At 40.3% G+C, this 26,372-nt stretch overlaps 1 protein-coding gene across 1 annotated transcript in view; it reads left to right on the top strand.

Annotated features, from left to right (window-relative positions):
* The first annotated feature begins 763 nt into the window (after window positions 1–763).
* LOC123598356 (calcium-binding mitochondrial carrier protein SCaMC-1) overlaps window positions 764–26,372 on the top strand; it is a 61,867-nt gene continuing 36,258 nt past the window's right edge. Inside the window, exons 1-3 of the mRNA XM_045478483.1 lie at window positions 764–1,192; window positions 18,855–18,981; window positions 23,430–23,517. Of these exons, the coding sequence (XP_045334439.1) occupies window positions 1,010–1,192; window positions 18,855–18,981; window positions 23,430–23,517 (398 nt within the window). The 5' untranslated portion in view covers window positions 764–1,009. The remainder of the gene's footprint in view (window positions 1,193–18,854; window positions 18,982–23,429; window positions 23,518–26,372) is intronic.

The following is a 26,372-nucleotide window of genomic DNA, read 5'->3' as shown; positions in this document are numbered from 1 at the left end:
GCAGGGGCTCCATCCCATGAACCCGTCTGATCCTGACCTCAGCCAAACTCAACAGTGGGGCGCTGAAAGTACTGTGCCACCCAGGCGCCCCCTTAACTTCTCTGTTTCTTTTTTTTTTTTTTTTTAATTTTTTTTCAACGTTTATTTATTTTTGGGACAGAGAGAGACAGAGCATGAATGGGGGAGGTGCAGAGAGAGAGGGAGACACAGAATCGGAAACAGGCTCCAGGCTCCGAGCCATCAGCCCAGAGCCCGACGCGGGGCTCGAACTCACGGACCGCGAGATCGTGACCTGGCTGAAGTCGGACGCTTAACCGACTGCGCCACCCAGGCGCCCCTTAACTTCTCTGTTTCTTAAAGAATTCCCATCCCAGGTGTGCAAACACCCAACTTCCTCCTTTTTGTTAATGGGAAACAGACCTGGAAGTGTAGTATCTGTGGAGCCACACGAAAAAGTCAGATATCTGGGCCGACTGACATGGCTCACTTTCCATGCAGAGAGGACTACCTCCGGGCAGCTTGCTGAAACTCCAAGCTGTTAGGGAAAGGGGGCGTGAAGTTAACCTGAGCTTCGAACGTCCTCTCCCCCCGCCCCAGCACTTAACCTGCGGATGCTAAAACCCCCAGCCTCTGGAGGCTTGCTCCTCGAACTTGCACCTCTGACAGCTCCACGGGGCGCGAACAGACCTCCTCCTCCCGGCACCGCCCCTCCGGAGACCCACGGCAGCCCTTTCACTTCCTGCTCCGCTCTAGGCAGCGCTAGGCCCGCCCCTCCACGCCTCTAAGGGAGGTCGGCGCCGGGCGAGCTCCTCCCCGAGCAGCAGCTAGAGCGGCCACTCCCTGCGCGCCAAGCCGGGCTGGGTTGGGGTCTCTGCTCCTGCGCCCTACACCCGGCGGGCTCCTCGCAGCCAGGCGGCGGCCGGGGCGCTGATCCTCGTCGCACCCGCCACCCCCCGAGTCGTCGCCCCGGTGACTCCCCTGGGCTGCGCCGCCCCGCGCCTCCGGGACCATGCTGCGTTGGCTGCGGGGCTTCGTGCTGCCCGCGGCGGCCTGCCAGGACGCGGCGCCGCCGACGCGCTTCGAGACCCTCTTCCAGAAGCTGGATCGCAACGGGGACGGCGTGGTGGACATCGGCGAGCTGCAGGAGGGGCTCAAGGGCCTGGGCGTCGCCCTGGGCCAGGATGGCGAGGAGGTGGGTGGCTGCTGGGCGCAGCGGGAGGGGCGGGAGGGCTGCGGAGATTCTGGGTGCAGGCTGCAAGGAAGGCGGAACTGTGCGGCTTCCAGCCGGCGATCGGGTGCTGAAGCTCGGGAATGGGGTGCGGGGCCAGGGTCCCCCGGGACCGGTGCTCGTCACCTGAAAGCCTCCTGGTATTTTTCCAAAGGGAGTTAGCGCAGCGAACACTGTAGCCCGCTCTAACGATTTAAAACGTCTGTACCGCAGTACTTTTTGTGTGAATGCATCCCGGCTCCTTCACCTGCCTTTTTGCAAAATTTAATCATAAAGAATTTTTTTTTTTTTTTTTTTTTTTAGCTCTCATTAAGTTTTTTGTTTCTTTAGGGTTTTTGTTGTTGTTTGTTTTTCAAGTTCTCAGACTTACGTGGGCTCCAGGTTCTGTAAAAAAGGCTCACACTTTGTGACACTCAGAAGCTGCTTTGTTACACCAGCTAGTTTTGTCTAGTGTTTCAGAACTTGTGAAAACCAACCGTGTGTTTCCTGCCAGCTAACTGTTGAGGACAGGCAACATTCCCTTGTTTAAGACCTTCTTAATGTCCTCAGTACATATATTGACCTAAAGGGTTGGCCTGTCGCTGAGCAGTTTCAACTCCTATGAGTCATTTTGATTGTGCCTCTGAAGTTCAGCCCCCTTAGCGGGGTGGGGATACTTGGAACCTCGCCAACCGCTCTGAAACATAAGAGGACACTTCGACATTCCCTATCCCAAGAGGGAAGGTGATTAAACTATAAGAGCCAACAACTGTTTCACAGTTACGTTTTAAGCTACTCGTTCAATGTCTTTAGTAGTTCCAGGCCCCCCATTAGTTTACTATTTCTTACCGAGGTCAGGCTTATTAGTAAGTTACAATTTTTAGAAAACTGTCTATTTTGTCCAAGGTTCATAATATTCACTTACAGGTTTTAAAAAGTTCTGACTATGTGTCATTAACTTGTTCAATTTCATTTCTGATATTGATCTCCACCCCCCTCCTTCAATTTTGTCAAAGATTTTTCTTATTTATACTTTGAAAGAATGAACGTTTGGTACTTTTTGCTGACGGTTTGTTATTTTTTTCCCATTAATTTGTGTCTTTCCTTCTGCTTTCTTGGGGCTTACTCATTTGCTCTTTTTCTAATTTTTTCAGTTGAATGCTTGATGACTTAATTTTGAACTACAGTATCCCTTTAATCACTTTTTTTTAGCTGCATCCCACAAATTTGTATTTTTGTTATTTAGTTCCAAGTATTTTCTAATTTCCAATGTGATTTCATCATTAACCCATGAATTATTTATTAATTTTTAGATTTTTTAATTTTTTTGAGCGAGAGAGAGAGAGTGTGTGTATGTGAGTGGGAGAGGGGCAGAGAGGGAGGGAAACACAGAATCCGAAGCAGGCTCCAGGCTCTGAGCTGTCAGCACAGAGCCTGATGCGGGGCTCGAACCCAAGAACCATGAGATCATAACCTGAGCTGAAGTCGGACACTTAACCAACTGAGCCACCCAGGTGCCCCAGACCCGTGAATTATTTAAATGTATGCTTTAAATTTCCAAAGATACGCTTTTTTGGTTGGTTCTTTGAAAATATGAATAAAATAGACAAACCTCTGGTAAGGTTGATTAAGAAAATAAGAACTTAAAATCAGAAATAAAAAATGCCTTTAGTTTTCCAGAGTTTATATATGAACAAATTATAAAGTAAGTTGTATAAAATTATGTGAATGCAAACATAGAATAGGATGGCATATATTTATCGCTATCACACACACACATATATTATACATGAGCATAAAATGTATTTTATGCATACATATACACATATACAGTATTACTCCCTGTGCTTATGCTAGATATTAGTTCCCAGCTATGCTAGATATTAGTTAGTGCTATGCTAGATAGTAGTGCTTATGCACTATTAGATATCTATGCTAGATATTAGTGCTTATGCTAGATATTCCCAGTTATGCTAGATAAGAGTTCCCAGCACTCTTTTTTGACTTCTTTTTTAAAAAATATTTATTTTTGAGAGAGAGACAGAGCATGAGGGAGGGGGTAGACACAGAATCTGAAGCGGACTCCAGGCTTTGAGCTGTCAGCACAGAGCCCAATGTGGGGCTTGAACTCATAGACTGAGATCATGACCTGAGACGAAGTCCAGCACTTAACTGACTGAACCACCCAGGTGCCCCTTGACTTCTTCAATAAAATGTTAATAATGGTAGTGGCACTTGGGTGACTCAGTCAGTTAAACTCTGACTTGGATTCAGCTTGAGTCATGATCTCATGGCTCATGAATTCAAGCCCCTTATTGGGCTCTACACTGACAGTGTGGAGCCTGCTTGGGATTCTCTTTCCCTTTCTCTTTACCCTTACCCTGCTTGCACACTCTCAAAATAAACTTAAAAAAAAAGGTCAATAATGGTTATTTATGGATGACTGGAGTTAAATTACCTTTTTACTTTTTTCTTCACAATTTTTGTATTCAATTTTTAAAAATAATTGTATATTATTATAATTAGGGGGAAAAAGAGGTTTTTGTTTTGTTTTTATAAGTATCACCTCCTCTGAGATGAGCCTTTTTGGGCTACCCTCTATAGAAGAGTTGATCACACCCTACTATGTGTAAGTCATTTGTCTCACATGTCACTACTGTTATCATTTTCAAAATGTATTATTTTCAGTTACTGCCTGTGCCCTCCAATAAGACCAACCATCTCGAAGATGAGGATCATGTCTTAGTCACCTAAACACTGTAATACAAAAATATTTAGGCCTGTGATTTGAAACAGCCTAAACAAGGCAGAGGCCCATTTGAGATAATTGCAGAAAAAAGATAAAATTTAAGGGTAAAGCGGTTGTTAGTACTTGTATTTCCAGCCTATGTAGGACAAGATAACCAAAAAATCCTCCTATTGCAAGATACAAAGAAATGCTGGATAAAATAAGAGAAACATCTTTTTTTTTTCTAAATGAAGACTTATTTTTTAAGATCAATTTTTAAGTTTAATTGAGAGGAAGGTACAGAGATTTCCCATATACCCTCTGCCCTTACACATGACATGCATAGCCTCCCCTATCGTCAACATCACTCAACAGAATGGTGCTTTTTTTTTTTTTTTTTAATTTTTTTTCAATGTTTATTTATTTTTGGGACAGAGAGAGACGGAGCATGAACGGGGGAGGGGCAGAGAGAGAGGGAGACACAGAATCGGAAACAGGCTCCAGGCTCTGAGCCATCAGCCCAGAGCCTGACGCGGGGCTCGAACTCCCGGACCGCGAGATCGTGACCTGGCTGAAGTCGGACGCTTAACCGACTGCGCCACCCAGGCGCCCCCAGAATGGTGCTTTTTTTAAACCAAGAGTGAACCTACATTGACACATCATTATCACCCAAAGCCCATAGTTTACCTTAGGGTTCACTCTAGGAATGTATATTCTGTAGTTCTGGACAAATGTATAATGACATGTATCCATCATTACAATATCATACAGAGAATTTTCACTGCCCTAAAAGTTCTGTGCTCTGCCTACTCATCCCTGTCCCCCATTGCTGATCTTTTTATTGTCTTCATAGTTTTGGCAGATAAACATCTTTTTACATGCATAAGAAAATAGGAGAAATCTAAGCAAACTGTCTGGGTTTGAATCTTGGTTCTGCTACTTAACTAGTTAACTTTGGACAATGTTCTTTTTCTCTCTCTTTTTTTAATTGAAGTATAGTTGACACACAATGTTACATTAGTTTCAGGTGTACAACATAGTGATTCAGCAACTCTGTATGTTCTGCTGTGCTCACAAGTGTAGCTGTCATCTGTCACCATACAACACTATTACAATACCATTAACTATATTCCCTATGCTGTGGTTTTCATCCCTGTGACTTATTCATTCTGTAACTCCCCTTTACCAATTTTGGCTTCATCCCTTTCTGGACAATTTTCCTAACCTCTCTTGCCCCAGTTTCCCCAACTATGACAGAAGCAACATTAGTTCCTATATCATAGGGTTATTGTGAAGAATAAATGAATTAAAATATGTCAAGTACTTATAAAACTGCCTGGTACCTAATAAGCAATCAGCCATTAGCCTTTATTTTTTTTTTAATTAATTAATTAATTAATTAATTAATTTATTTATTTATTTATAGAGAGAGCAAGCATGAGTTGGGGAGGGGCAGAGAGAATCTTAAGCAGGCTCCATGCCATGCTCAGCGTGGAGCCTGACATGGGGCTCGATCCTACGACCCTTATTTCATGACCTGAGCTGAAGTCAAGAGTTGACTATTGTTACTACAGTCTCTACTGAAAGATGTCAAAAGCTCCCTCTGTGATTGTGGATTTGCCAACTTCTCTTTATAATTCTGTCAATTTTCCCTTTTATATTTTAAAAATAGACTATATAGTGGACTATACTACTGGTGTGTTCAAATTTAGCATTTTGGTATCCTCCTGGTAAATTGATCCTTTTATCAGTACACTGTCTTGCCTACCCTTATAGCATATTTTTCAAATGCCTGAATTATTATACCACAGCGTCGTCCTCAGTCATTTCCCAGATCACCACTGGGAAATCATCAGCATTGGGCTCCCACCTTGTGCAAAACATTATTCTTGTGCCATATTCCACTCAGGGCTCTTTGCCGGTTGGGTGATGAGTGAGCCAGTTGCCAGATCCCATGTTATCACCTCTTGTGTTGAACTTCTCTTGTACTGTCAGTTCTGGTCTTCTGAGGGGAAGAAACCCAAGATGGGATTGAGTGTGCAAAAGATTTATTGGGAGCAATGCTTGTGAAGGATAAGGAGGACGAAAAAAGGAGTAAGTCGAGGGGATCTTAAGACCATGACATAAATTTAACCCCTGTTAGAAGAGTTGAAGAAAGAATGATTTTGGAACAACTTTAGGTCAAAGCAGTGTTCTTAGAAAGTCTCAGCTAAGATAATAGGGAGTCACAGGGCAAATGTTGTCAGTGGAGTCCTGTGTCACAGGCTGCCCTGTGCTGGTCCCCTGCCGTGGCCAGTGTTTGGTTGGAGCAGCCCAGAGCAAGCACGTACTTGGTGTCAGAGCTATGGCAGCAGGGTCCAAGGGTGTGGCAAGGGCAGCCGTCAGTCAGCTCTGCTCCCACATCAGTTTTCCTTCACGGGTGATCTGACCTAGCCACCAGAGACCTCTCCTTGTGCCATGCAAATCTGCTTCTCTACATCATTGTGGGGAATACTTCCTCATTGTTCTCTCCCTCTGTTTCTCAGGGAGGTCAGTGAGACAAACTACAGTCTCCATTCCAGTCACAGCTGGTACTCATTTCCCTTCTTGACTGTCTATTTTTTAAAAACAATATTTATTTATTCTGAGAGAGAGAGAGAGAGAGAGAGTGTGAGCTGGAGGGCGGGGGTAGAGAGAGAGAGAGAGAGTGAGAATGAGAATGAATCTCAAGTTGGCTCCATGCTCAGTGTGGAGCCTGATGTGAGGCTCAATCCCACAACCGTGAGATCATGACCTGAGCCCAAGTCAAGAGCCAGACGCTTAACCGACTGAGCCACTCAGGCGCCTCTTGACTGTCTCCTTTAAATTCCACTCATACTCAGCTATAATGCCTGCAGGTCTTTGTGACTTCCGGTTGCCCCAAACCTTCATTTGTGAGGGGTCTGAGCTTCTCAAGCCAGTGTTGCTGCTTGTGTCCATTCACAGTTCTAATTGGGCAGTGGAGTACCAGGTAGCATTTGTGGTGTCCACATGGGTCACCTAAGTTCCATACCTATTCCTGTTTGTCTCCATTGCATAAAAGCAGCCCTGTCTCCTGCTGATCGGGGTCAACTGAAACCTACTAAAGCAGTGACTTCTTTTCTTGCCTGTTGGTCCCTGGACCCAGGGAGTTCCAAGTGTCCTGGTGGTAGCTGTAGCTGTGGTTCAGGGGGACCCTTGCTGTATTCCCTGTTTGGGGACCAGAAACTAACCCTGTAAAGCCCAGAGTTGTGGGAGCAGGAAGCAAAAAGTCTCCCAGTGGGTCACATGGAATGCTAGTAAGTGTGACTGCTCTTGCTCCTACCTCTTGGTTCCTGAACTCATGTTTTCTTCCTGTTGGGGGCACAGAACCATACAGAGGTCTCTCATCTCATACATATACTGCATCCTGAAGGGTGGCAACTCACTTTGGCCAAATATTGTCTCCTCAGTGCTTCAGTTATGGTTTCAGTAGGCCCCTCTAGCATCCTGTGAGGATGGCTGCTTCTGGACAATGTGGTGTGTAATACGCCAGTGGATCCCTTGGTCATGGGCCTACTTCCACACCTCTTTTACTATGAAGCAGATTCCCTGGTCAGATGCTATGTTATGTGGGGATTTCAGGCCTGTCAATCAGGTATTCCATAAGCCTCCAGATAGGGGAAAGGGAAACCCCTACCTGGAGGAGGTTATCTGTTCCTGTGAGGATGAGCCAAGTGCCCCTTCCAGAACAGAAGGCCTCAGTACAGCTGACTTTCCACTTAGTGCCTGGTTGGTCTTCTTGAAAAATTAGTGTCATATCAGAGGAAGACAGGTCAGATCCTCAAAGACATTTTGGGCCTGTTGAATGGTTTGGCTTTTATATGAGCAATGGGAGCCTTGAGAGGTGTTAAGTAAGAGCGGGACACAGGCAGACTGATGTTTTTAAAAGGAAGATCACTGTGGTGGCCGTGTGGAAAATAAGTGGAGGAAGAGAGGGTTAAAGCAAGCCTGGGAAACAGTAGCTAACCAAGTACTTGGAATTAGGGTCACATGGTCAGTCTGTATGGGGGAGAGTTTCAGAGGCATAGGTCAAGGGTTTGCATAATGTCAAGGATTGGGGAGATTATTTACTTGAGTACCTAGAAATGAGAACTATGAGGTGACTCTTCAAGGGAAGCCTAATAGTTTGCAGCTAAGACAAATATTCAGCATGAAGTGAAATCTCTCTAAATTTCCATCTGATAATATCTCCTCTCCATGTTTCCAAGCGTTTGTAATGAATTCAGTAATTAGAAGACAGCAGATTTCTGTTTAAGTTCTTTTAGACCTTAAATGGAAAGAATATGGAATATAAAAGTAGAGTGTAGAAGAGAGTCTTAAGGAATACAGCTAACCATTACTAAGTGTTGCAAAACTACCCAGGGAAAAGATTTCAAAGCAAGTTCTGCTTTTTAGAATATTTTCTTTTTTTTTAAAAAAAATTGTTTTTTAATGTCTATTTTTCTTTTCTTTTCTTTTTTTTTTCAACGTTTATTTATTTTTGGGACAGAGAGAGACAGAGCATGAACGGGGGAGGGGCAGAGAGAGAGGGAGACACAGAATCAGAAACAGGCTCCAGGCTCTGAGCCATCAGCCCAGAGCCCAACGCGGGGCTCGAACTCACGGACCGCGAGATCATGACCTGGCTGAAGTCGGACGCTTAACCGACTGCGCCACCCAGGTGCCCCTTAATGTCTATTTTTCTTGAAAGAGAGTACGAGTGGGGGTGGGGGGGCGCAGAGAGAGAGAGAGAGAGGGAGACACAATATCCAAAGCAGGCTTGAGCTGTCAGCACACAGCTTGATGTAGGGATTGAACCCACAGCCGTGAGATCATGACCCGAGCCGAAGTCAGATGCTTAACTGACCAAGCCACCCAGGCGCCCCTAGAGTATTTTCTATTTTTTCCTCCTCCCTCTCCTCCTCCTTATTGTTTTTCGTCAAAGGCTACATTAGAGCATTCTAAAGTACAGTCCCAATGTTTGGATGCCATTTGAGGTACTCTAAGGAACAAGTTTTAGAACATTAAAGAATAGAGGAAATAATCTGAATTTTAATTTACCCAAATGGAAATTCTGAGGAAAATAAACTGATGGGGAAGAGTCAGCAGTTTTAGCTGGAATTATGCTATTTTGTTTCAATTTAGAAGAAGAATTTGGAAGAATTTGGAACAGTGTAGGGCCAAAACCAAACCAAAACGAAAAAAACAACAAATGCATTTTTGAATTCAGGCAATAAAATGAAAAATTTTGAATTCAGGCAATAAAATGAAAAAAGAGGATCTTGCCCAAAGGATTTTACAGATATTTTTCCTCCTTCTCCAATCTCGGCATCATTTTAGTGACTCCTCTTTTAGTAGTATGTGGAGGAGAATGGGGGTCAGGTTTCATAGAGTATGAAGGTATTCCTGTATCCAGGTTCAGAGCTGGCTGATTTAACAAATGTGTTTAGTTAACCAGGTAAATTACAGGCAGTTTTAAAACTAAGTTGTTTGCCATATTTTCATGTGCATCAAGTCTTACTGTAACTTTCTTAGGAGAGATTTATCATCATAAGGGGTCTAGGACTCTCACAGCAGAGACTGCTGAGAGCAGGAAGGGAAGTAGCATGGCCAACAAGGTCCCTACGTGGTGTGACTGTGTAGTCCTGGTCAAGTCACTTAACCCTTTGCTTTACTTTCATTATTCTTAAAATGCAAATATCTTTCTTGGACAGAGATCTTTTTTTTTTTTAAGTAGATTTCACACCCAACATGAGGCTTGAACTCAACCCTAAGATCAAGATGCGAGCTGAGATCAAGAGTTGGACACTTAACCGACTGAGCTCTTGACTGGATATGAAAGTTCATGTAGAAAAGCCTTTAAAATGTGATGTCACAGGTACTAGATGATGGACTTGAGGACCCTCTGTCCTAATGGGTTTTGAGTGTATGCTAAACGATTAGGCAGTGTCTGACAAGTGGTTGGACTGGACAGCCTGATTTAAGGGGTCTTCCAACTCTGACATGCTATGATTGTTTTGATTCTCTGTCCATAAATTTTATATTTACAACTACAGATGGAATAGGGTCACATACAAAAACAGTAGCTTAGCAAATGTGTATTGCTTTGCATGCAATTTCTTTTCAGGGTTTTACTCCATGACATAATTCCTCTGTTAACAAGAGGGATTTATTTCATTAGCATTTCAGTTGTCGGAAACTTTATTACTAAAGAGAATATGATAAAGAAATCATAGAGGTACATTTTAGGACATCATAGCAGGGAGATTATGGTATAAGAAAAACAATGAATTCCAAATACATTTATGTCAAATGTTCTAAAATATATAACATCTGTATCTTTTGTTTTTTCTCCTTATATTCTAAAATCTTATCCCTCAAGGGATGACATCTTTATTTTGGAAAGAATGAAAAAAATGGAAGAAGTCTTTCTTAAGGCATAAAATACCCATTCCATCTTGATAGCAGTCTACCTGTTAGTCTTCTTCCCAAACCCCAACATTCTGTTTCCCTGATTGGGCCACAACCATGGACATTTGTCTCTTTATTTTCTTTTCTCTGCTTGGCATTGCTCTCACTCCCTCTTTTCTGCCTGGTAAATTATTACCCATTTGTTCAAGGCTTCAGCGTACCTGTATAATTTTACCCTAGTGCACTCAGAATTCTTTCTTTTTATTTATTTAAAAAATGTTTACTTATTTTTTTTTTAATGTTTATTTATTTTTGAGAGAGACAGAGACAGAACGCGAGTGGGTTAGGGGCAGAGAGAGAGGGAGGCACAGAATCCAAAGCAGGCTCCAGGCTCTGAGCCGTCCGCACAGAGCCCGATGTGGGGCTCAAACTCACAGAGCTGTGAGATCATGACCTGAGCCAAAGTCAGATGCTCAACCGACTAGGCCACGCAGGCGCCCGCATTTACTTATTTTTGAGACAGAGACAGAGACAGAGACAGAGAGAGAGAGAGAGAGAGAGAGAGAGAGAGAGAATGAATGAATGAATGAGTGGGGGAAGGGTGAAGAGAGAGGGAGACAGAATCTGAAGCAGGCTCCAGGCTCTGAGCTGTCAGCACAGAGCTCAACACGGGGCTTGAACTCATGAACCGTGAGATTATGACCTGAGCCAAAGTCGGGTGCTTAACCGACTGAGCCACCCAGGCACCCCAGAATTATTTCTTTACTGGACAGGACCTATGAACACAGTGAAAGGATTTGTTGAGAAAGTTTGATGCCCCACTCTGAACTGTAGACGATCATACCTATTTCATTCACTGGTGCAATGTGTGTGGTGGTTATTATTATGAGCTGTGGAATTAGTTAGACCACTTGTGACCTTGGGTGAGCTATTTAATGCCTGGAAACCTGAAATGTAAACTAAGAATGGTAAGACCTACATAGTAGGTAGCACAAATATTAATATCATTCAATTAATGCTTTTGAGTAGTGCCAGACACTGTTCAATGAACTGGGGACATAGTGGTGAACAAGACAGACAGGGTCCCACAACCGTGTCCTCACAGCTTTCCGTATAGGAGGTCTGTGTTGGATGGATGGGTGGGGGGTAATTATAAGCAAATTAGGAACAGGGTAATTTTTAAAAGTGGGAAGAGCTAGCTATTCAACAAAAATAGTTGCCCTTTTATTAGATGAAACTATCAGCTCTATGTTTTGCTTCCTCCTATCAGTTCTGTAAGATTCTGTCAGTTTTCCTTATTACTCTGGCCATTACTTTTGTCTTTTCTCCTCGGACCACTGGACTCTTGTGCCCTGTCTGGATGTCTGTCTTCTATGACTCTTTGTGAGTACGTGCCTTCTCTGCAGTGCACAGGGAACCTGTGGACTGTGCAGTTCTCCTTTTGTGGGAGAATTCATTCTTGATGGGGCCACAGCACATCTAATGAAACAGCATTAGATGTTTACCACTGCTCAACAGCTCTGGCTGGGGTCGGGGGGGTGGGTGTTTATTGGAAAGCCTACTGTGGTACTTAGAACTAACCATAGCATAACTTCCTCTTAGAGGCAAACCTGTGGGTGTTTCATGGACATGTGACAGGCCTCTTTATGTTGTCAGTACTTGACAGGGTGAATAAATGGAGCAAGAGCTAACAGATAATGGCTGAATTAAATTTTCTTTGTGAATTAAAAAAAAAAAATAATTAATTAATTAATTTTTTGGAGCAGTTTTAGGTTCACAGCAAAATGAAGTTACGGAGATTTCCCATATACCCCCTTCCTCCACACATGCATAGCTTCCCCCATTATCAACATCTGGCACCAGATTTGTACATTTGTTACAATTGATAAACCTACGTTGACACATCATTATCACCCAAAGTCCATGGTTTACCTTAGGATTCACTTTTGGTGGTGTTCTGTGGGTTTGGACAAATGTATAATGACATGTGTCTATCTTTATAGTATCATACAGATCGTTTTCACTGCCCTAAAAAAATCCCCTGTGCTCTGCCTATTCATTCTTCTACCCTTTCCCCCAACCCCCTGGCAACCACCAGTCTTTTTAATGTGTTCATAGTTTTGCCTTTTCCAGAATGTCATATAGCTAGAATCATAGTATGTACTCTTTTCAAATTAGCTTCTTTCACTTAGTAATATGTAATATGCACTTAAGTTTCCTCTGTCTTTTCAGAGCTTGATAGCTCATTTCTTTTTAGTGCTGAATAATATTCCATTGTGTGGATGTACCACAGTTTACTTATCAATTCACTTACTGAAGGCCATCTTGGTTGTTTCCAAGTTTTGGCAATTATGAATAAAGCTGCTATAAACATCTGTGTGCAGGATTTTGTGTGGATGTAATTTTTTTAAGTTTATTTATTTTGAGAGAGGTAAGATCCCAAGCAGGCTCGGCATTTTCAGCCCAGAGCCTGATGTGGGGCTCCATCTCATGAACCAAGAGATCATGACCTGGGTGGAAATCAAGAGTCAGACTTTCAACTGACTGAGCCACCCAGGCTCCAGTGTGGACATAAGTTTTCAGCTCTTTTGGGTAGATACCAAGGGCGTGATTGGTGGATTGTATGGTAAGAGTGCGTTTAGTTTTGTAAGAAACTGCCAAACTGTCTTCCAAAGTGGCTGTGCTATGTTGCATTCCCACTGCAATGAATGAGAGAGTTGCTGCTGTCCTGCCTGAATTTTAATATTCAACTTTTTAAAGAGTATTCCATATTTAGGTAAACAAATTACATAAAAAAAATGGGAGTTTTTACTGTGAAACTACACTTCTACATTTCCAGTAGAGCAGGGGAGGGACCATAGGTATATGTATAGGGGAGCCAGAGCCATCAGTGGCTCTGGAGAGTGAGATTAAGAAGCCACATTGTTTATGAAGATCTCCTGACATCCCTCTGGGATCCCAGCTGACTTAACTTCTGTCCATTTTGAGATTATCCTGAGTGTGCTGCCAACATCTGCAAGGGCAAAGCTGGGACCCTGGCAGTTAGAGTAGCCTTGACCCCGAGCCACTGCAAATGCTGGCTGAAGATAAGGAACTGGGGGTGGGGGTGGGGTAGAATCACAGAGAGAAAGCCCAAATGGGCAGATTTTCATCAGGTTCCTAATTACTTATCTTTACAACAATATTATGCGCCTCAGCCTTAGAAGGCTTTTCTAAAAAGGCGTGACGAAACAACCTAAAAAAAATGTTGGACCTTACCACCAATGTGGCCCTACAGTCCATGTCCTAACCATCGCTCCCCCCCCACCCCCGCCCCAACCTTTTCTCTAAAAAGAATATCTACCTTTAGAGACAGTCCTATGCAGAGGTCCTTCCAGAAGTTTGGGGGAAGGACACGAGTTGTCCCTTCTAGGCTCCTCCTGGAGTGGGGTGAAAACCTGGGCGTCTCATCCGCCGACCTCCCAGTGCAGGCGGAGCACCATGGCCTCTGCCTGGAGCCAGGCCCCCAGCAGTGAGACCTCCCGCGCGCACGGATGCACCTCGAGCCTCTGCCCTGGAGCCCTTCCGATGGTCCCTCCCCTTCCTGTTTTAATCTCGAACAAGGAGCCTGGGGGGAGTGGCTGGGGAGAACACTGCTATCATAGGTCCCTGCCAGCTGTGCGTGTGGTGGGCAGTATCTCCTTCCTCCCTCTCACTTCCACCTCTGGGAAACTGCCGGAGTACACAGCGTGGTCCACTCCTGACGCCAGAGACATCCCAAATGGATCCCCTTTTGAAAAACTCTTTCGGTACTTGGACCATAATGAAGATGGGACCCTGGACATCCTTGAGTTTCAGGAAGGCCTGCAGGATATGAGGATCATTGATTTCCTGGAGAAAGGGCAGGTGGGCCTCATTGGGGCTATGGTAAGAGAGTTGTGGGGCTGGGAGCTCTGGACAGGCTTGGGGAAGCCAAATTGACACGTTCCCAATTGACCTGCTGATTACCCACGTTTTACCATATTAAGAATAACTCAACACAGCTAAAACTTTTCTCAAGCATTTTCTCATTATTTCCCCTGGCCCTCATAAAACTTCAAAATTCAGATTGTTCTCAAGATGTTGGCTAAAACCTTGTTTTGCGGAGGTCACCTCGTTCAATATACTCACCTGTTATTAGTAGGGTGAATGGGCTTCTTGGCCAATGATGTTCCTTCCTCACTTTGGGGAACTGGGATAATCACCATATGTATGTTTGGGAGGGGAGTGGTAGTTGGAAATCGTCTAATATTATCTTTTGGTTTTTGTTTCTGGAAGGAGGGCATTCAGTCTGAGTGGCTTGTAGTCTTGGGGTTTCACCACTGCTGACCTTTCCTCATAGCATGCCCAATTAGCAGACTTTTGAAGACTGAGCTCAGGCATCATTACCTCATGGAATCCCTCTTTTTTCCCAGCTGCCTAGATTATAGGTTACTTCTCAGTATGTAATGCCTTATACCTGTTTCAATCACTGTATTTCCAAATTATTTTCTGTTTGGAAATTAGTATTGAATAGAATTCCTTTCCAATTATATTTGCTCTTTGGGTATCTACACCAGTAGAATGGCAGATTCAAGACCATGAGGACCATTGAATTCATTTCAGATCATTGGTATTTTGTTCTCAAAAATCTCTTGGCTGAGTTCTGTCGATGTTAAGATTTAGTAAAATTCTTCTTACTAGCTGTGTGATCTTTGGGAATCTTTATTTGAATCATCCAACCAGTGATAGATCAGTTGTACTTTGGGCATGTTCTCTATGTCAAGCCCTGTGCCTTAGTTTCTTCATTGGTAGCATCAGAGGCCTGGATTGGGTATTGTCTGTGGACTAGGCCAACCCAAAATGTTATCTCTGGAAAGTTCACTCAATTTTTTAAATTCCTAAAACAAAAACTAAAGTATTCTTCTTTTTAAAGCTAAATATCCTTTTTAGGCTTATTTAAAGCCACTCTTGCACTTAGATTTTCAAGTGTGACTTGTGTTTGTTTACTTGATACAAACTATGCTTTTATAAGAAATTCTGGTTTAAGCCATAAACCAGTTCAGTTCTTGAAACATTTTTTTTTTTGTCAAAAAATTTTTTTGCAAATCTTTTGTTTTTGGTAAGAGATGGTGTGAGCCATATAAAGGCTTTGTATACCCAGTGATGACTGCTGAGGGCTCACATATTAAAACCAAGGAAGAGTTAATTCTGGAGGACTTTCAGCAACTACACAGAACCTTATACTTCCAGGGAACACTGATGTGGCTTTTCCTCAGGTGACAGTGACATCTTTAGGGGGTTCTGATGTGAGTTTTCTCCCACATGTCTCCAGCTTCCCTAGTAGAAAACTCATTTATATAGATTAATAATTCAACCAATTAAAAAATAGAAATGGTACTTATGTAATGATAAGCAAGAAAAGATACAACTTTTTATTCTGATAGCTAATAGGTTTTTGAATAATGTTTTATTTGGCTTTTTACTGTGAAGGGGGAGAGACTGAATACACAAGTATGGACAATGGTTTGCCCATATTTAAAATTGAACTTTGGCCCACAACTTGTAGCAATCCACTCAGGAAACCAACCCATTTTCTATAATAAATGATCCAGACAACCAACCTGCTATAACTAAGACTTAACAGGAGGCCAGATTGTGGTCTCTAGACAATCCGGAAAGCAAAATAATAACTTCTGTAATGGCCCCAAATGGCCACAGATTGATTGATAACTGACAGCTTCTGTAATTTTTATCTCCATTTCCAACTTAGGACCAGAAAGCTGAATAGGTACTCCTAACCAATCACACAGGATGCCTCCCACTTCTAGTTAGCTTGCCTATAGCTTCCCCAGGCCAAGAGCTGCCAATCAGGGCACAGCCGAAGCCTCCCTTTTCCCCACTATAAAGCTTGCCCATTCTGTGCCTGCCTTTGAGTCTCAGCCACAACTGACCATGGCTGATTCCCTTGCTATAAGTAAGCTCAGAACAAATAGCCTTTGCTTTTCTCATTTGATAGGTCTTCATTTATTTCTACAGAGGAATACAAAAGAAAATTCAAAAGGGAAACCCTGGTCTTTCATATTTTTGTAAGTTGGAGTCCTTATTTACCACAAGAAGGGTTAAAGTAATATGGGTTAAAAAAAAGCTGTTCAAAGATAGGGTCGGGATGTCTTTTAACTTGTAATTTACGAAATGATAATTGTTCCCTGATATTTCCATTGACCAAAATTCAAACTTCTTAGAAGAAACTTGAGTATGTACATGGGGCCTCAGAATGCTGTGACATTTTCTCTTGAGTTATGCTCATCTCAGTATATGTATTTGAGTAATCAGGACATAATTTCCAGGTGAAAATGATCCTCAATCTAATTTATAAAAGCAAATAGCAGTAATTATTTTTCAGTGATAATATAAATGTATTTCCTTTTTGAAAATGATCTTCAATCTAATTTATAAAAAAGTAAATAGCAATAATTATTTTTCAGTGATAATATAAATGTAATTGTTTTTAAAGCTCTAAGCAATAATTGGTGGTTTTTGAATTCAGGCTATTTAGTTTGCAGATGAGAGAATCCTTTTCATACTAGGTTAAACAAAAAAGGCTAGAATTCTTGGTAGATACCTTTTATCAGATTGGGGAAACACCACACTGTTTCTAGTTTGCTCAGAGTTTTTGATCATGAATGATGTTGAATCCATCAGATGGTTTCCTGCATTTATTAAGATGATCATATGATTTTTATTCTGGTAATGTGGTAAATTACAAGATTTTTTTTAATAGTATTAACCTAACCTGGTATTACTGGAATCCATTCACCTTGTTGTATGTAACTATATGTATTGTGCACAACTATATATATATATAAAATCATATATATACACATATAATGATATATAATATATAAAACTACATATAAGTAAATACAAAACTATATGTAAATAATATCCATTTTATGTGTAGTATTATAATTTTAGATATTGTCATATTTGATTTGCTAGTATATAGGATTTTGCATCTATTTCACTAATGACACTGCTTATAGTTTTCTTTCCTGGGAATGTTTTAAAATTACAGATTAAAATTTCTTTAATACTTATAGGCCTCCTCATATTTTCTGTTGTATCAATTTTTGATAAGTTCTTTTTTTCTAGGCATTTGGCTATTTTATCTTGATTTCATATTTTTTGATATAAAATTGTTTATAATATCTTTAATAGCTGTAGTATCTAGTGATTTTCACTATCATTGGTTATTTGCCACTTTCAGGGGTTTATCAGTTTTATTGGTATTCCCAAAGAGGCATCATTTATATTACTGATTGTCTCAATTACACATTTTCTTCATTTTATTCTTTATTTTTTTCTTTCAGCCTTGTTTCAAACTTTTTTTCTGATTTTTTGAGATTGAGGTAAGCCTCATTGACTCATCATTGATTTCTAGCCTTTTTCCATTTCCTTTTTTTAAAATATTTATTTATTTTTGAGATAGAGAGAGAGAGAGAGAGAGAGAGGGAGAGGGAGAGAGGGAGAGAGGCAGAGAGGGAGATAGAGGATCTGAAGCAGGCTCTGTGCTGACGGCAGAGAGCCCAATGCAGGGTTCTAACTCATGTGAGATCACGACCTGAGCCAAAGCTGGATGCTTAACTGACTGAGCCACCCAGGTGCCCCTAGCCTTCCTTCATTTCAAATTAGGCATTTAATTTTTTAGAAATGTTTATTTATTTTTGAGAGAGAGAGAGAGAGAGACAGAGACAGAGACAGAGAAAAAGTTGGGGAGGGGCAGAGAGAGAGGGAGACACAGAATCTAAAGCAGGCTCCAGGCTCTGAGCTGTCAACACAGCTCATGAACCCACGAATCACAAGATCATGACCTCAGCCAAAGTTGGACGCTTAACTAACTGACCCACCCAGGTGCCCTTCAAATTATGCATTTAAAATCATAAATTTTCCTCCAGGCTTTTGTTACATCTTTTGGAGTTCAGATCCTTTTCTTTGAGCCCAAAGCTTGGAGGTCTGGCCATTTTACATTCTGTAATGAGGCATTATTTCACAATAAGACATTATTTTCTCCACAAAGTGTGACCATTAAACTAATAGAGTCTATAAGCTTTGAGTGGGTGATTATGAGTGTCTTACCAGGCAGAAGGTTTATATTTTGAGTGGTGGTAGAAGTCTTGCTTGTAATATCAAATAACATAATTTTATTTCTTTCTCAAAAGCAATGATTTGTATTAATAGAGATAGATAGTTTGATATGACAGCTTTTTATAAGGATCATTTTTTGGAAAAGATTATTTAATTTTGGAAATCAAAGGGAAAAACACTATTTTAGACATTTAAATCCTATACTAAGTCAAGTATGTGTTTTTTATCTTGGAGTTTATAAAATGCATGTCTTCTGGAAAACAGGCAATCTGCTCAAAGTGTTTGTATGTCCAAATAATTTTGCAGTTTAGCCTATTTAAAACTCTTTTTCTTCTTTTTTTGTAGAAAATCTTAACTACTGGTGATACCAACAAAGATGGGAAGCTGGATTTTGAAGAATTTATGCAGTACCTTAAAGACCATGAGAAAAAAATGAAGTTGGCATTTAAGAGTTTGGACAAAAATAATGATGGTGTGTCTTTATTTTCTATTCATCACCAGCTATGAAGAAGCCCTTCTCATACTTCCAACAGTATAAAGCAATGTGTTTTTGGTCTCTCTTTTTTTATTTGGAAAACAATTGTTAATAGTGTGTAGTACTTGTTTTTCTTAGTGAAGTGATTTTCTATAGGATTTATGTCTTAGTGAAGAAAAGACAAAGACATAGCTTTGTCTACTGAATTAAAAACTGAGTAGGGCGGTTTATAAGATGTTCACTATGGAGTATTATGCCAATTTGACTTAAAGTTATAGATTAAAAATAGTTATGTTTCCTTGCTCTCTGGGCAAGAGATATTTATTTTTATTCATATATAGTCTACAATTTAAAATGTTAAATATATTCTAAATATAAAATGTTATATATTCTGAAATTTAAAAAAAATTTCAAATTGTCTTACATTTAATAGTCTTTTGAAAGAATTAATTTAGAGCAACTGTTCTCAGATCATGGAAATTGGGGAAAAGTACTAGATAGACATTTAAATATGTGTCTTCTTTTCTTTTATAATTAAGTGAATTCTACCTCCAGTGTGGGGCTCGAACTCACCACCCTGAGATGAAGAATTGCATGCTCTACTAACTGAGCCAGCCGGGTGCCCCTAAATATGTATCTTCTGACTGGAATTATGCTTTCACTATTTAGATTAATAGTTTGGAGTTAATGGAGTCCCAGTGTGTAGAGCAAAAACAAGTGCCACAGTAGGAGAAAGGGGGGGGTCATGAAACCCTTATCACTCAAGGCAGCCTTTGATAGGAAGTGAGAATTTATTTTTTAAAAATTATAATGCATAAGAAACTTAATAAAAAACTAAAATGGATCCTCAAACCCCTTCCTATAAATGAGTAGTCAGGGCCATTTAATTCACAGACTTGTTATTCAAGAAACACATTAAATATATTGAGGAGAAAATATAGTTCACAGTTGGGGTGGGCAATTTTTTTTTGTAAAAGGTCAGTGGGTAAATATTTTCGCTTTGTGGGCCATGTGGTCTCAGTTGCAGCTACTCATCTCTGCTGTCATAGTGCAAAAACAGCTCTAGACAAAATGTAAATGAATGGACATGACTGTGTTCCAATAAGACTTTATTTATAAAAGCAGGCAACAGGCCTCATTTGGCTGGAAGGTCATAGTTTGTTGGCCCCTCGTTTATACTGAATATAAACTTTAGGCATAAAGCAAGTTTCTTCAAACAACTAAACCTTTGAATTTGATGATGGTTCAAGTCTGTGACAGTCATCTAAGAAGCTGAGTTTGTGGTGGAAACCAGTCCGATTCGAACATTTGTTACCTTCTCCTCTAAGCCTTACACATTATATGTCCCCAAGTCTAGCCTTAGTCCAATCTTTTAGCAAAATGCAGTTCTTACTATCAGCTTTACTTCTCTACAAACATTCATCCTATGTTGAACCCATTACAGTTCAGTCAAATAGGTAGGACTGTGTGTATAGTGTTAAGGCAGGCAGTAGCTGGGAGATGGAACCCCCTCAGGATCATCTGCCAGATAAGCAGAGGTGAATCATCCCAGTATGTAAGTTGTGCACATATCAGTTGTTCATTCCAGAAAATTCTAAATGATCCAGAGGAAATAATTAAAGGTGAAATTTTATGGTACATTTGTAGTAAATGAAAACAGTTTTCCCTTAATTTATCTTGTTTGTAGATTTTGAAATAGTTTCTTATTGTAAGTTCATATTTGTGCTTATCAGGCTTCTTTTTTTTTTTTTAATTTTTTTTTTTCAACGTTTATTTATTTTTGGGACAGAGAGAGACAGAGCATGAACGGGGGAGGGGCAGAGAGAGAGGGAGACACAGAATCGGAAACAGGCTCCAGGCTCTGAGCCATCAGCCCAGAGCCTGATGCGGGGCTCGAACCCACAGACAGCAAGATCGTGACCTGGCTGAAGTCAGACGCTTAACCGACTGCGCCACCCAGGCGCCCCCAGGCTTCTTTTTTTTAATAGACTCTGGAGACTCTATTCTCATATATATATATATATATATATATATATATATATATATATATATATATATATTTTTTTTTTTAAAGTTCATTTATTTATTTTGAGAGAGAGCTAGTGAAGTGGGGGAGGGGCAGAAAGAGAATCCCAAGCAGACTCTGCCCTGTCAGTGCAGAGCCTGATGCAGGGCTCAAACCCACAAACCACGAGATCATGACCTGAGCCAAAATCAAGAGTCAGCCGCCTAACCGTCTGAGCCACCCAGGCACCCCTGTTTATCAGACCTCTTAAAGCAAAGCATAGTCTTTCCTAATTTGTGGGTTCTATATTTGAGAATTTGTCTACTTGCTAAAATTTAACTCCAGAAGTAATTCCAAAATCAATGCTTACAGCATTTTTTCAGTCCTTCACGGACATGTGCAGAGTAGCAACAAATTTCATTTGCTTGACGAGCACATTTCTAGCTGAGAAAGAAGAAAGTGATGCTCTGCTTTCTTGTTTTAGCACTCCTACTGTAGACAAGTGTCCTTCTGCAGTCTACTTAGTGCCATGGTTTTTTGTTTTTGTTTTGTGCATTTTTGTGCTTTTTGTTGGTGATTTTGCTGTTCAAAGTGGCTCCCAAGCATGGTGCTGAAGTGCTGTCTAGCATTCCTGAATGCAAGAAGGCTGTGATGTGCCTTAGGAAGAAAATATGTATATTAGATAAACTTCATTCAGGCATGAGTTGTAGTACTAATAGCCGTGAGTTCAATTGGTATTGAATCAACAATATAATATGGTATTATGTAGTACCATATATTTATATACACATATAACAAGGTTTTATATTGACAAGGCTTTGTATTGATTGATTGGTGAAAATATTGTGATCAGAGGCTCACAGGAACCTACCCCTGTATTTCCCATAGGAATAATGGTTCAGTATTTGATAATTCAGGGATTATAGTGACCTTGTAGAACATAACTGCCATGAATAATGAGAATCGGCTGTATTTAAGAGTGCAATTATAAAGGGGAACATTCAGGGGTGCCTCGGTGGCTTAGTTGGTTAAGCATCTGACTGCAGTTCAGGTCATGATCTCATGATTTGTGAGCTCAAGCCCTGCATCAGGCTCTGTGCTGACAGCCTGGAGCCTGTTTCAGGTTCTGTGTCTCCCTCTCTCTGCCCCTTCCCAACTCATGCTCTGTCTCTCAAAAATAAATAAATGTTAGAAAAAATGAAAAATAAAGGAGAATATTCAGAGTGGTATATAAGGAATTTCATTGCTAACAAATAGATACCTCTAACTGTTCTTACATTGTTCAGATTCTCGTGTTTCTCTCTTCCTCTCTCCAGGAAAACTCTCCAAATCCTGGGATTTCTTTTTTTTTTAATTATTTTTTTTTAATGTTTATTTATTTTTGAGAGAGAGACACACAGAGCATGAGTGGGGGAGGTGCAGAGAGGGAGACACAGAATCCAAGGCAGGTTTCAGGTTCCAAGTTGTCATCACAGAGCCTGATGCAGGGTTTGAACACATGAACTGCGAGATGATGACCTGAGCTGAAGTCAGACGCTCAACTGACTGAGCCACCCAGGTGCCCCTGAATTCTGGGGTTTCTTCAAAGTCCTTCTCTTAGATGAAGTCTTTCCTTTCATCGCTAACAGTCATTTTTGTCCTCCTCTTTTCCTGGAGAACTTTGCATTAGTACTAGTTTGGCATCGGACCCTCTCATGCTTTGTTTTGTTTCATCCTATTTCATGTATATTGATGTTGGGATCATGAATCTGTGAGTTGCTTGAGGGGAAAGTAGTATTTAATGCTCCAGTTTATTGCTTCTATTTTCTCTTTGTTCCTTTCTTCATAGTCCTCTCATTCTGTCTATAAACATGCTCTGATTTCTTTAATAATAATAATTTTCCTTCTTCCACTGTCCTACTAGCCCTGATTTCTTTATTTTTACTGCCAGATTTCTCAAAGGAATAGCCCCACTCTTGGGCTTCGTTTGGTCATTTTCTACTTCTTTTTAAGCCAGTGCAATGCATCTTTATGCATATGAGATGCCTACTCATTTATCAAAGTATAGAAGTGCAAAGTTGTGAAATGAATAGATCCTAGTTAATGTAATTTACTTCGAAGTTAGAGTGTCTTGATTTGAATCTCAGTTCTGCTGCTGCTTAATGCTACTTGATCATGCCACATAAGCTTTCTTCTTTAGATGGCATATCATTATTCACCTACGAGGCTTTATGATTTTTGAATGAAATAATGTCTATGTACTTGTTTAGTCTATTTGTTAAATTTTGAGCTGGTGTGGAAGTATGTATTTAAGCAAACCTATAACTCACCTAGATTCATAAAAATTTTGCCTTACTGAGTCCAAGACTTTCCATTACTAAATGAGAGATGTAAAATTCATGATTTCTAAGATCCTTATCAGTTCTGAATCTGAGTTTATGCTCTTTTTAATTTTTTAAAGGAGTAATTGAGGCTTCTGAAATTGTCCAGTCTCTTCAGACATTAGGTCTAACTATTTCTGAACAACAAGCAGAGTTGATTCTTCAAAGGTAAGCTCTTTCTCTTACTGACAATTGTGGGGGGTTCCTTGATGTTAATTTTATGTTTTTTTTTTATTATTTTTAAGATTTTAATATCTTATATTAGAGATCTTCATTTTAAGTATAGCTTAAAACTCCCTACATCTTACCATTCCTCATGTACATTCAATATCTTTTTTTGTCTTCCTTTTAATTTTGTATGAACACGTGTAAAGCGTAGGAGTGGAGGGTGTGCCTGGCTGGCTCAGTTGGAGAAGCGTGAAACTGAAGTCTCACACACCCGTATCCTACCTTCTGACCCCTCTTTCAAATTTTATGTAGTGTTTCTCCCACTCTACTTGCTTTTTGACTTACAGATCTCTGGCCCCTTTGTTTACACTGGTTCCTCAATATCTTGATCCATTTCCTTCCACTTTTTCACTCCTCCTTTCTCCCATCCCCAAACCATCCTATCAGTTGCCTTCTTTGCCCCAACATTTGGACTATTAAACATTTCTAGAGAAAAATGAGACTGTGTAGATTAGTACTCCTAAAATGCACAGCCTTTATTCTCTACTAGACATTCAGGCTGAAGCTTTGTGTGTCTGTGTTCCTGGCCACCCTTGTCTTCCATTCCCCACAGTGATTCTAATGTTTACCGTGCTATTCCCACCTGCCACTCTCTGTCCATTCTCTGTGGCTTCAAAGAGCAAGTTCAGCTAAGCATGGATGAAATCTGTTGACTCTGCTCTCACCATGTTTCTTTCAGTTCTTTGAATTCCCTAAAAGTCTTTTCCAACTTTGGAGCCTTTCACTTGTAATTCTCACTGCTTAAGGGACTAAATGCCTCCCCTATGTTTGACTTCAGTCTTCATGTCAGAGAGATCTACCCTGTCTAAATCAGTCCCCTCCACCCTACAGCAGTTTTATTTATTTGTGCGACTTATGAAGTTGCTGGTTCATCGCTCTTACAGGTTGTAACCATAAGCTCATTTGTATAGCTTAGTGTTTAGAAATACAGTTTCTGAAGTTAGAAGGCCTGGGTTGAAATACTATATTCTGTTTTACTTACCACGCCTGTGACCTAGGACAAAATACTTAGTCTCTCTCTGTCTATAAGATGGAGACAATAGAAAGTATATAGGATTGTTTTAAGGATTAAATGAACTTACTTGGGAAGTGCTTAGAACAATGCCTAGCAAATGCTCCATGAATATTAGCTATTACTTGCTACTGTTCAGTGTCTGTTTTTCCTGCTACACTGTAAGATTTGAGGGCACAGACCACTTCCATCTTGTTAAGTGTTCTACACTCAGCACCTTGCAATAGTGGGCCCTCAGAAAATATTGAAGAATGTGTTAAAGAATGAGTAGAAGTCATCCTAGTGAAAAAGAGTAGGGGGAAGGACATTCTAGGTAGAGGGAGAGACCTGTGCAGACATGGAAGCGTGTGAACACCACACTCAGGAAATGGGTCAGGCAGTGCTTTTCAGAATCCTCTCCAGACCACTGGTGGTCTTTCTTTTAGCTAGTGGTCTATGAGCTGTTGGAGTAGCCCATTGGAAACAGCCATGAATATAATAATAATGAACAATTTCTGGGATTTAAGAAAAAGAACAGCTGAAATAGTAGACAATAATAGTGAGACCAGAGAGAATAATTTGTCTTAAACTGTTCTAAGATCCTTATTCTTAGAAGAGGGAGATCAAATAGTATCTTTAGATTTTGTTATATGTATCTGGCAAAAATTCAAGGTAAACCTTGAAAGTATAGGAAGAAACTAGTTTCAGGCAATTCAACAAAGAAAGGAGGAAAACAATTCAAAGAAAAAAATGAGACAGAAAACCAAAGATAAGACGGGAGAAATAAGTTCACGTACAACAAAACCCTGTCAAAATGTACCCTGAAAAAATGTTAGGTCCTGTTTTCTTTTCACTTCCATTCCCAAATGGGAAGGGTTAAATAAAGTTATTATCTTTTTGGGAGGTGTAGCATGGGAGAAGAGTAGGTTAGAAGGTTATTGCCTCTGATAGGTCAGGATTTTCTCAGTGTACAATATGGTGGGGACAAATAATTTCAATATTTTTGTAGTATTGTGACAGAATACACTCATTGAAAAATATTAATGTCACAGTGGCATGAAACTATATTTTTATACTCCCTACTTACAGTGGATTTTTAATGTATATCAAACTGAAAATTAACATAAGATTTGTTTGAACAGAAAGATTGTCAGATGAAAGAAAAAGTAAAACAAAATCCTGCAAACTAACTGCAAGCTGCTGTAGCTAATTAATATCAGATAAAATTATAAGGTAAAAAACATTAGTGGGAAATAAACTGTCACCACATTTAAAATTCACAAAGACATAAAATGTTAAGCTGGTTAATAGAATTCCAGGGATAAATTGACAAATCCTTCATAGTAGTGAGAAGTTTTCACATAGATCTCCCTGTACTTGTTAGATCAAGCATAGAAAAAATTTTTAGTCAAGATGGAAGAGAAATAAATAAGCTTGATTTAATGGGTGTACAATAGAACCTTGCACCAAAAAATTAGAAAGAAAAATTTTTCTCTCAGGTACTTATGGAGCATGTATAAAAATTGATTTTATAGTAGTCCATAAAACCAGACTCAATACATTTCAAAGAATTGGTATCACAAATACCATCTTCTTTGACCACATATAGGTATTTAGAAGTTAATAGCAGAAATAAGTTCTAAAAATATCATGGGTTTTGGAAATGGTATATACTTCTCAATAATTTTGGGGTCAAAGAGGAAATCATAGTAGACATTCAAAGATACTTCGACTTGAAAGAATATCACATATGAAAACTTGTGAGATATAGCTAAGGTGGTACTTAGAGGGAACTTTATAGCCT

Source organism: Leopardus geoffroyi, chromosome C1 (genome assembly GCF_018350155.1).
Source record: "Leopardus geoffroyi isolate Oge1 chromosome C1, O.geoffroyi_Oge1_pat1.0, whole genome shotgun sequence".
NCBI lineage: Eukaryota > Metazoa > Chordata > Mammalia > Carnivora > Felidae > Leopardus > Leopardus geoffroyi.
Note: the sequence above shows the minus strand (reverse complement) of the source record. Positions and strands in the feature narration are given on the sequence as shown.